Source organism: Erpetoichthys calabaricus, chromosome 1, assembly GCF_900747795.2.
Source record: "Erpetoichthys calabaricus chromosome 1, fErpCal1.3, whole genome shotgun sequence".
In the NCBI taxonomy this organism is placed as follows: domain Eukaryota; kingdom Metazoa; phylum Chordata; class Cladistia; order Polypteriformes; family Polypteridae; genus Erpetoichthys; species Erpetoichthys calabaricus.
The window spans coordinates 103,270,144-103,282,695 of record NC_041394.2 but is presented as its reverse complement, the minus strand read 5'-3'; the positions used below and the strand labels follow the sequence as shown (position 1 = coordinate 103,282,695).

Below are 12,552 nucleotides of genomic sequence, written 5' to 3'. Positions count from 1 at the left end.
ATTTAAGTTGAAAGATGGGACCTCAAGAAGTGTTCATTATCTACATTTATTAAAAATAAAAAGCACAAATGCAAATTTTGTCAAAACCTGCCGAATATCTTAAAAACAAAAATGCACGCTCTCAGTAAGATTGAGACGCTAAAAAAAAGTTCAAATAATTTTAACCATTCAAAATGAAAATGTAGGATTGTATTGCTACAATCCATATCTATGTGAGTGTCAATATTTAAAGTTCAGAAGAAGATGATCAGGAGACTTGCACAGAACTGGAGTTTGGTCTGCAAGCATCATAGACTTCCCAGCCTGTACTTCTGTGGCAATGATAAAATGCTGACAGGATTCCAAACTGTGTTAACTGGTTTGTGAAGACGAGTGATGAGGTAAGAGTATCCAAACAGTTCATCAGATTATATTAAAAATCTGCTACATAATCCAGGTCAATCTTCCTGAATTTAGCATTAAGATAGGAATAAGATGACCTTTCACCTGAAACAGGAATTGCAGTCCATATGTTGAACAGCAAACAATGTCCGAGAATGAAAAAAAGGTTCTAGGTCAAGAAAAATAAAGGATGAGGTGCACACTGGTAGTTAAATTACAGATTGAGGCAAGACTGGCTTAAGCAGCGTTTCTATACAAATAACACTGTAAACTGTATCCATTGGTCCTATTTAAACAACATGTGCAAATATTTGTTTCAAAGCTCGACATGGCTGGTTTCAGTTTTCTGCATGTTCACATTCTGTGTTTCACCTTGTGCCTGTTCATCTGTGTATTTCAAGTTTGCATAAGCAATTTCCTGGGTCAACTGCTCCATGGGTGGTAAACCAAAAACAAGATTTCGCATTGCTATTGCGGTCATCAGAAAACTGAAAAACAAACACAAAAAGATAAAAAGGTATTTATTTTGAAAAACTTAAATAATAGTTAATTATACATTGATACAACACCGACTATGAAACAATGCAACAACTTGCAGCCTACCAGAAAACTGCTAGCTGTGTTACAATAAGAAATAGGAATGCTCCAGTCAATCAGCCACAGATTGAAATTGAAAAAGAAAAAAAAAAAAAAACCCTTGATCAGTGATCTGTGAAAAGGCTGATCACAAAAGATATATTTTCAGCCCCTGCTTTTCTAAGCTTTACAGTAATTTAATGGCAATGCTCCCTTATGCAATGTATTATGGTAGTTGAGCCAGCACACATTTTTTTTATTGCTTTTGCAGCAAACTTTCCACAGTGTAAAAAAAGAGCAGCAAGTGGAAGCTAGTTTTATCAAGTTAACGGGAGGCGACTGGTATATTAGACTTTACATTAAAGAAAGTGGAGTAATAAACTAAAAAAATAATTGGAGAAATCGTCCTGTGTAACTAGACAAACAGCAACAATAGCTACTTTAAGGAATTCAGACCTTTATTTTGTCCTTTAAATTAAAACAGACACCAGTGAGCTTGTTTAAAATGCAGTTATGCAGGAGATTAGTGTAAAACATTTTTTGGTGGGGGTTACTGGAATTGGTATCAGAACCAGCCAAGCAAGTAACATGAAATCGGTGATCTGTATCAGCCTTATTTTTATTATATAATAGTAATAATATTAGCAGCTCACTACTCAAAATGGAAAATGCAGGAAGACCTGGGATTGAACCCGCAACCTCTTGATTTAGAGGCTGCCGGTCTTACCTCTAACCCACCCATGCAATTGATAAATGGGCTTTGGTTTTAAATTGAATAATTTCTTTTTCTTTGGTTATATTGTTGAATAAAGGCGCACTTGTTTTGTTATATCTTTTATGAAGGCATTTGATATTTGAACTTCAGCCTTCACACATTATACATTTCACGTCATAGTTTTAATTTTTACTATAACATGGAAAAAGTTTCTGTTTAGTTATGTGTTCAACATTTCTTGCCTCGCATTTCCTGTCATCCTACATTTACACAGATCATTGTAGACACGGAACACACATGAAATGTATGTATTACAAATAACGATATATCATTTACCCAATACAACTCCAGGCACCTCACACTCAAGATAAACAGACTTAAGCTGGGAGAACTTCATTTTTATTTGATAGTCATGAATAATGTATTTCATGCATTCAATTATAATTTGTGACAAATGTCACTAACACACAGCTATTAATCAACAATACAAGTCACATTAAGTAAATTAATGTGTGTGTAATCTAACAATTTCTTCTTTTCATACATTATATGTTCCCTCTAAGCAACCAGATATCAAAGCAATGCTGCTTTCATTTAAAAGGAAAAAAACATAATACCAAAAATAACTTTTTTAGTCTTAAGCAAAAGAGGTCTTAAATCATATTCACATAGGATAATTCTTCCACCTAACCACTCCAGTATTAAAATATGATTTAATAACATACAACTGCAAAATTGTTTTTATGCTTATTATTTGCCAATTTAGAAATATACATACATACTCAAACCTGCATAATCCAATTCAGGGTCATGGAAGACCATAGCCTATCCAACATACACTCACATTCTCACTCTATTTAGTCATCAGCTAACCATCTTATTTCATATTATTTTCGTATCTTTTTAATCAAATACAGTTGCATGGGCCAGACCCTATCCTAGCAGCACTAGGCATAAAGCAGGAATCTCTGGGGAGGACAAAAGTTCACCATTACTCATGCATATAGGCTTATTTGCAATCAACAATTTACCTAACCTACATGTTTAGGTGATGTGGGAAGAATACTGGAGTCTCCACCAGAAAACCCACATAGACACATGGTATCAAGAAGATGCCAACTCCACACTGACAACAACTGTGTCTAGGACTCTTGACCAGTGAGAAAAACCAGCAATAATGCTGCACTACTGTGCCATTCCTGTAGTAGATAACACTTTAGTTGTAATAATACATCTGGAAGGTGGCATGATGCCACAGTGATAGTACTGCTACCTCACAGTAGGGAGACCAGGCTTCTTGTCTAGGGTGCCCTCTGCGTGGAGTTTGCATGTTCTCCACATGTCTGCATGAGTCCAAACACATGCTGGTAAGGTGCCTTGCTGGGATGATTTCCAGACCCACCACAACCCTGCTCAGGATTAAGCGGGCATAGAAAATAATACACTAAAATCCTAAAACTTTTTTCGTAAAACTTTTAGAAAGCACCAGTGGGTTCTGCACACAATGTATATTGTAAACATATAATATTTAAAAATTATTTTCTTTGCCATGAGCTTAGAAACAACAGAAACATGCTTTCTAGATTATTGTATGCTACAAAGATTATGAGGTATTTATATTAACACCCACCTCCTCCGAAAAAGGTAATATTTCTTAATGCTAAATCGATACAGTTTTTCTAATATTGTAGCATTACGTCTTTTCTGAACTTCCTCCATTCTTCTTTGTCTTCGCAGAAACACTCTTAGAATTGGGTCTGTTACATTGATATCTCCATTTGTTCCATTCAATATATTTTGCAGCTCAGGAGGGATTGGTTCAGTTTCTATATAAAATAAATAAAAAAAAGACTGAATGCATCACAGGCAGATATCATCTAAATAATCTGACAGTAAGGTTAGGAAACATGCTCTCAGGTAAAACCAATGACTTTTTTGTACGAATCATTAAAACATGTCACTATATAATATTAGACAGAAATGTTTGTTTCAATACCAATACCAAAGTATCTTCCTCCTAGAAGCACCATTACACTGTTGCCATTTGCTTGAAATGATGCAAAGGACTGTCAGGGATATGAGTGTCACAAAGAAGGCAAACAGTCAATACCAGTGGGGACATCCCCAAGATAGGGAGCTTCATGCTGTAAATCATAGAGCATCCCTGCATATCAAAGTCAAACACAAGGCCAGTAAGTGGCAACAAGCCCCTGTCATTTTTAGGTACATCTTGGAAGAAAATTTCTCTTTTTCAAAAACTAAGCTGCAGTTATAGAGTATGAGGTTAAAGCACCCTTAAAAAAAGCCTGCATTACTTTCCTAGAGCACTACAGGTTAGGGGTGGATCAGAGACTGATGAGGTTTTGTTGTTCCTAGAATCACATCAAGTCGGTTGTTCCAGGAAATCACCTCCTCTTAGACTATAACATTATAAAGCAGGGACTGTATGTATAAAGACAAACAATTTCACAAACTTTAAGAATCATGCTATGTATTTACAGTTCATGGTGAAATGTGTCCAAGTTAAGAAGATTTTGTATATATTTACAGTTTCAACATTAGGATGTCAAAGGCTAAATTTAAGTATGAAGTTGAATTACTGTCATGGAATGATAAACTTAATGTGGTTCCTGGAAAAAACAGAACCTCAACCATGTTTGATCCTCCACTGGTTAGAGAACATAGCTTACATTAAAGAGTTTCTGACCCAGAGAAAGACTGAGACCCTGGAGGATTGGCATGACAATTTTTCCAGACTGGTACATGGAAGCAAACAAGCCTTATTTTGAACAGTAGTATGCCACCATTCCCTACATGGGCAGATATAGTTAGGTCCATAGGTATTTTGACAGTGACACAATTTTCATAATTTTGGCTCTGTACACCACCACAGTGGATCTGAAATAGCGCAACCATTATGCGACTGAAGTGTAGACTTTTAGCCTTAACTTAAGGGGTTTACCAAAAATATTGTATGAGCTGTTTATGAAAGACAGGCATTTTTTTGCATAGCCCCCCATTTCTAGTTGCTCAAAAGTATTTGGACAAACTAACATAATAATAAATATAACGATATTTTTCAATATTGTGTTGAAAATCCTTTACAGTCAATGACTGGCAGAAGTCTGGAACCCATGACCATCAATAGGTGCTGGATTTCCACTCTAGTAATATTTTTCCAGACCTTTATTGCAGCTGTCTTCAGTTGCTGCTTGTTCATTGGTCTTTCTGCCATCAGTTTTGTCTTCAACAAGGGAAAAGAGTATGTCCATTTGGGTTGAAGTCAGTTAATTGACTTGGGCTTTGTGTTGAAAAGCACTTGGTTTGCTTTCACCATATGTTTTGGCTCACTGCCCATCTTTACTGTGAAGCTCCATCCTATCAGTTGTGCAGCATTTGTCTGAATCTAAGCAGACAGTATAGCCCTCTACACTTCAGAATTCATTCTGCTACTTTTGCCAGCAGTTATATCATCAATAAACAATAGTGACCGAGTTCCATTGGCAGCCATGCATGATTATGCCGTAAATTTGCTTCCACCATGTTGTACAGATAATGTGGTATTCATCAGATCATGAGTGGTTTATTCTTTTCTCCATACATTTCTCTTTCCAATATTCTGGTATACATTCATCTTAGTTTCCTTTGTCCAAAGAAGAATGTTCCAGAACAGGACTGGCATTTAAAAATGTTTTCTGACTAAGTCTAATCTGTCCTTCCTATGCTTGAGGTTTACCAGTTGTTTGCTCTTTATGGAGTCATCTCTTGATTGTAGACTGTAGATTGTACCTTCTGTCCTGGAGAGTGTTCTTGGTTTGGCTAAATGCTGTAATGAGGTTCTTCATAACCAAGGACAGAATTCTGCAATCAAGCAGAACAGTTGACTTCTGTGGTTTTCCAGATCTTCTAGTGTTCCTGAGTTCACTAGTGTGTTCCTTCTTTTTAAGAATGTTCCATATGATTGAGTTGACCACTCCTGGTGTTTCTTCTATCTCTGTAAAGAGTTTGTTTTGTTTTCTCAGCCGAATGTTGGGCCATTTTTATTTGCATGAACAGCTCTAAGGACCTCATGTTGAGAGTTCACAGTGACAGCTTTCAAATGCTAATTCCACACCTGGCATCAATTCCAGACTCTTTTACTAGCTTAATATTTAATGAATTCATGAGTGAACTGCTCCCACCTTGCTATACAACAGCTTGTCAGTCAATTGTCCAATACTTTTGAGACCCTGGAAGTGGGGTTGGCTTTGTAGAAAAATGGTTGTCATTCCCAAACACCTCATACAATATTTTTAGTAAAACCCATAAATTAAAGCTGAAAGTCTACACTTCAATCACATAATAATTGCTTAATTTCAAATTCATAGTGGTAGTGTATAATGCCAAAACTATGAAAATTGTGACACTGTCCAAATACTTATGGACCTACTGGTACATGGTTGCCTATGGTTCCTGACTAGAATGAACGAGTGAGCCTATTTTGCCTTTAAAGGAAAGGCTAGCTCTGTAGGAAGCAAGCCTAAGAAAACCAAATACAGTATTCAGCAAAGTTGTTAGATATGTAAATAATATTCTCCTCTTATAACCTGAGGTCTTATTGAGGTGACAATCTCTTTTACTGGTACAAACTCCAAATGACCCAGCTCTAGGCTTGCAAGTGTCTTCAAACCCACTCATGGTTTCTTTTAAGAGAAGACAAGAGAGAAAACTCTCAGTAAAAATGTTCTGTTCCAAGTCCAATGATGTGTACAGAAGAAAGTTTGACTACATCTGACTAGTGTTTTCAGCCTCCTACACAACCTACGATACCATCTCCAAAAGAGGAGTTATGCTCCATGGCCCATGAGGCAGCTTTCATTATTTGATCTGTTTCACAAAGCTTGTTTAAGTCTAGTCTGATTATGCTGTATAGGTTACCCTGTCACCAGGTACTTGGCCTGGCTGCAGGAAAGTGTCCTAGCATTCTTGTCCCAGGTGATGTTTGATAAAAGTTACTGAAAACCATCTAGGGATTCCAATTTTGGATTCCTATTTATCTGGCCATTTTCCATGCCTCCTGACAATACATCTCAAAGGATCACGGAGGAAACAGGCCCCTCCAATCGGGGCTATGTCACATTCCTGGGATGGACATTTTATCCCTGTTTTATGGCTCCTGAGTTGCATTTAGTCAATTTTATAAACACAAATAGTGAAATAAGGGTAGAAATAGTGTCCTCTAGCTTCTTTGTCTAATTAATTCAAAGTAAATTTCTATAACACATAAGACTGTGTAAGTATTAAGACGTTTTCTGAAACAATGACTGAAATTTGTTTTTTTCATATTAGTTTAATAAAAGTTAAAAACTTTGGAGAATTCTATACATTTCTGTTTGAAATGTACGACACTGCCAAGGAGACCATCAACTTAATTTATTTTGGGGGAAAAACGTACTAAACTCTGATATGTTCTTTACAGTGATGTTAAATAAAAAAATGTTGAAGATAGTTTGTTTTTTTGATTATTAAAATGTTCCATGTTAATTATTCCCCAGAATCATCAATTCTTTCTCAAAACTTCATTGTTTACATTTTTCATTTTTTGTAGGTTCAGTATTACTACATCTAAGGCTGAACTTTGCACAAAGGTCTTAAACAGACCAAATATATGAGGTTCCTGTTGGTGACATAACACAGCACTAACAAAGGTACTGTAGCTCTCAGATAAACCTGACAAGTTTCTCTAGCTTGTCTAAGTATTTTGGGACTGAAGCAACTATTAACCACACTTCTACTCTTGGATCTACAGCTGTTCTAACCCTAATAACGATCTATACTGTTGCCTTTGTTTGACTACAACTTTTAAAGCTGGGTTGTAACTAACCAACTTGTCCCAGCATCTGACAGAAACCAGAAGAACAGAACTAAAAGCAACAATAATGGATTAATGACTGTTGGTAATGTGTTTGATTAATCACAAGCAAAACAAGGTTAAATTGCACTGCTATTCACTAGAATAAATAGGATGATGGTCAACAGTGCTTACCAAATAAAACCATCTTTCATTAATTCCATTATTAAGTTATAAGAAATGACTACTTTAGTGTAAAACTGGCAATTAATAATGTGGTATTCATTCCGCTAGGAAAAAAATGTAAAATTACAGTATATCCTGAATATATGCAAAGGCAACAGTTTTTATATGCTGTAACCTTAGCACTTGTATTGCACGGGCCATGTATAAAAGTAAGAAATGACTAGAATTCCCCCAAAAAGCACTACTAAAATGATGCTGCTACTCTGAAAGAAGAAAACTCTTGTTTTCCAAAGTCAAAAGCCCACAGGACAGCATAAAATATTAATTTAAATAATTTTCTCTTACCTGTTCCATTTCTCACTTGCTCCTGTAGTTCAAACAGCTTTGCCACTTTCTTCTCCACAGCTACATCAGTTGTGTTGACATATATGTACATGTAACAGGAAGGCTCCTGGGATATTGTGTATACCTTGTGGTATTCCCCTGCTGGAAGCTGCAAGAATTTCACTTAGATAAAACCATCGTTTGCAATATTTCCATACGTAATCAAAAAAATTCAGAAAGTGGCTGCATAACCAAAAACATGAGACAGACATACAAAGTTTTTTTTTCCATTATGCATTAATATTATTAACACACAAATCCAAGAAACTAAAAACCCCAAATGAATAGCAAAACATTTCAGACAGATCCTTAGGACCATGTAAATATATATAAAAAAAACGTAGTTTGAAAAATAAATCAAACATCAGGTAGTCACTTCACAATACAGTTGATACCACATGCTACATCATATGTACTTGATTATTTAGAAGTAAAACATATGCAAGTTAATATGTAGTTAACTTAAAGCTTGTTTCCTCTCCAAGTAAATCAGCAATATCGGTGTCAACCTCTATGGCCTGTTCAATGGTTTGTACCATTAGATCTGAGGTTTGACCAGGTTTTGTTAGCTATAGGTGCCTGTGGTTTCACTGATCTACAGCTCCTTCTATTGAGATATTTTCAATCATTCTGATGAAATTTAATTATCCTCCACTCTTTGCTGTACCTAAAACACATTTTAAAATCAAATACAAAAACAAAAGTTATGAAAATAATTAGTAAGTATGGCTTTAATTTCAATAGATTCTGCTGATCTGAAAGTCAGTGTAAGACTGTTCCATAACCTTGGAGCAATGGACTGAAATGCACAATTCGCAAGTGTCTTTTGTCTGGTGTGAGGAACTGTTCTATAGGCACATTTGTTCTATGTTGAAACTTCTAATAGCTCCTCTAAACACCATCATTTTGACAATGCTCAAATCTTTGAGTATAATCTTTCAACAAACTGGCCTTAGCCGAAATCACTAACTGCTTCTCTACTATCTTTTCCGTGGATAAACAAACATCCCTTTAAGCCTAACCCTGTACTTGTGTTCTTTTCTTCAATCAACAGACCTTTCTGCAAAAGGTGAGACAGTAATAAAATTACCTTCACAGCATATAGGGTATGGTCACAGACATGAGCATGACCTTGAATGATTCCTTCTCTTTCAATCAAATTACTTTGTAAATCTTCACAAAATCCACAAGATCCAAACAGGCCTTACCACCAATGTCAATCAACTCCTCATTCAGGCTATTTCGCTTCTGCAAGTGGTGTATTCTCTTCCTAACCTCGCCTACAGTCAGGGTTTGAAAGAGTGCTAAAAAAAATCTACTCAAGTAGAACTATTATTATGTACCCAGAAATGTACTCAAGTAAAAGTATCCAATATGGAAACTGCTCATGCAAAAGTAAAAAAGTACGTTCAGAAATGAGTATTCAAGTAAAAGTTCAATTTAGTTACTTAAAAAAAATTAGCCTGTATGTCTATGAAATACAAAAAAAAAAATTGCAGAACAAAGTACACAGCAGCCTTATTCCTTTCAACTTGTAGTTATTTCAGTACACTTCTATTAAAGGTGTCTCATCATCAACCACAAAGTTCAATGTACTCCCCTCCACTGGAATGAGATTTCAAGTTATTGAAGCAGACAATGTGTTTATTCTTGCAGAAGTTTACAATGATAATTAAAATATGAATTTAATAAAACTGCTTTGTTCTTTATTTAGATCTTGTCCAAAAATTATTTTCATATACTGTGGATGAACTCAGTAAAAAAAACCTTACCTGCTACACTGTACTGTATTTATTATTGTCTACTTGTGGGAAACAGAGTCCTTTACCATCTGCAAAGTGTTTCATACTCTCTCTCGTCACAATGAGTTTTAAACTTAAGAAAACAGGTCAACATATTTTTAATAATACATATGCACTATACTAGTTAGAACTTGAAATCAATAAGGCTACTGTATTATTTAGTTTGTTATTAAAACATTATTGACCACACTCACCTCAACTTATTACCCTAACAATGCACATCTGTGAAGTAACCTCCAAAAAAATGACAACAAATGCCTGATTGCTAATATTTAGAAATGATTTTGATTACTTGCCTGACCATGCAAAAATGTAGTTACCATTATAAAATATAATTTGAGACAGCACAGACTCAAGAAAAAAAAAAAGTTTTGCAAATCAAGTGCATTAGCAGACAAAAGACTTTTGAATCATGTTGACATTAGGCAAGTACAACCTGCATTGAACCAGCATAAAGAAGCAAATTTTAAAAAATTAAACCACGGTTGATTAATTATCTTTAAATGGCAAAGAACACTGATTGACAACCTACAGTAAAATTAAATACATTAGTGCTGAAAAAGGGAAAAAAATATAGGTAGGTATTGCAGGAGTTATCAGGCAATACGTAAGACCTACTTTGTCAATTGTAGTTCAGTTGAAATAAGAGATTAAAATACAGTGGTGTGAAAAACTATTTGCCCCCTTACTGATTTCTTATTCTTTTGCATGTTTGTCACACAAAATGTTTCTGATCATCAAACACATTTAACCATTAGTCAAATATAACACAAGTAAACACAAAATGCAGTTTTTAAATGATGGTTTTTATTATTTAGGGAGAAAAAAAATCCAAACCTACATGGCCCTGTGTGAAAAAGTAATTGCCCCCTTGTTAAAAAATAACCTAACTGTGGTGTATCACACCTGAGTTCAATTTCCGTAGCCACCCCCAGGCCTGATTACTGCCACACCTGTTTCAATCAAGAAATCACTTAAATAGGAGCTGCCTGACACAGAGAAGTAGACCAAAAGCACCTCAAAAGCTAGACATCATGCCAAGATCCAAAGAAATTCAGGAACAAATGAGAACAGAAGTAATTGAGATCTATCAGTCTGGTAAAGGTTATAAAGCCATTTCTAAAGCTTTGGAACTCCAGCGAACCACAGTGAGAGCCATTATCCACAAATGGCAAAAACATGGAACAGTGGTGAACCTTCCCAGGAGTGGCCGGCCGACCAAAATTACCCCAAGAGCGCAGAGACGACTCATCCGAGAGGTCACAAAAGACCCCAGGACAACGTCTAAAGAACTGCAGGCCTCACTTGCCTCAATTAAGGTCAGTGTTCACGACTCCACCATAAGAAAGAGACTGGGCAAAAACGGCCTGCATGGCAGATTTCCAAGACGCAAACCACTGTTAAGCAAAAAGAACATTAGGGCTCGTCTCAATTTTGCTAAGAAACATCTCAATGATTGCCAAGACTTTTGGGAAAATACCTTGTGGACTGATGAGACAAAAGTTGAACTTTTTGGAAGGCAAATGTCCCGTTACATCTGGCGTAAAAGGAACACAGCATTTCAGAAAAAGAACATCATACCAACAGTAAAATATGGTGGTGGTCGTGTGATGGTCTGGGGTTGTTTTGCTGCTTCAGGACCTGGAAGGCTTGCTGTGATAGATGGAACCATGAATTCTACTGTCTACCAAAAAATCCTGAAGGAGAATGTCCGGCCATCTGTTCGTCAACTCAAGCTGAAGCGATCTTGGGTGCTGCAACAGGACAATGACCCAAAACACACCAGCAAATCCACCTCTGAATGGCTGAAGAAAAACAAAATGAAGACTTTGGAGTGGCCTAGTCAAAGTCCTGACCTGAATCCAATTGAGATGCTATGGCATGACCTTAAAAAGGCGGTTCATGCTAGAAAACCCTCAAATAAAGCTGAATTACAACAATTTTGCAAAGATGAGTGGGCCAAAATTCCTCCAGAGCACTGTATAAGACTCATTGCAAGTTATCGCAAACGCTTGATTGCAGTTATTGCTGCTAAGGGTGGCCCAACCAGTTATTAGGTTCAGGGGGCAATTACTTTTTCACACAGGGCCATGTAGGTTTGGATTTTTTTTTCTCCCTAAATAATAAAAACCACCATTTACAAACTGCATTTTGTGTTTACTTGTGTTATATTTGACTAATGGTTAAATGTGTTTGATGATCAGAAACATTTTGTGTGACAAACATGCAAAAGAATAAGAAATCAGGAAGGGGGCAAATAGTTTTTCACACCACTGTACATCGCAAGTTTGTGGTCAGTATAACTTCAAATCAAATTTTTTACTTTGTGGTCTTCCCCACCATAATCTATTGTCTATGGGGAAGGAGGGAAAATGCTTTAGATTTCTATCTCCCCTAATACCGAAAACAATCATCTCAATGATGGGTGTGTGCCTGTGTGTAACAGTTTCTTGAGGACGTTCTAGAGCTAAAACAGCTGTACGGAAAAATAAACTCGAAACTTAAGCCTGTTATGAGATAATGATTTGCTGATTAGTTTTTGAGCCAAGTCGTACAAGAGAAAGAGGCAATTTAGAGGAACCCTCAAATACTATAATTCTATAATTATAAATTCTTCTCTTGCTATCATAATGACCTATTTTATGATCAGATAGATCAGCATCAGACCAGTAAATAAC

General features: G+C 36.1%; 1 protein-coding gene across 1 annotated transcript in view; it reads right to left on the bottom strand.

Moving 5' to 3' along the window:
* Positions 1-27: 27 nt before the first annotated feature.
* Positions 28-12,552, bottom strand: part of ggcx (gamma-glutamyl carboxylase) — a 67,311-nt gene continuing 54,786 nt past the window's right edge. The window contains exons 13-15 of the mRNA XM_051930466.1: positions 8,034-8,181; positions 3,303-3,498; positions 28-869 (exon numbers count right to left, since the gene is read on the bottom strand). Coding sequence (XP_051786426.1) covers positions 698-869; positions 3,303-3,498; positions 8,034-8,181 — 516 coding nt within the window. The 3' untranslated portion in view covers positions 28-697. The remainder of the gene's footprint in view (positions 870-3,302; positions 3,499-8,033; positions 8,182-12,552) is intronic.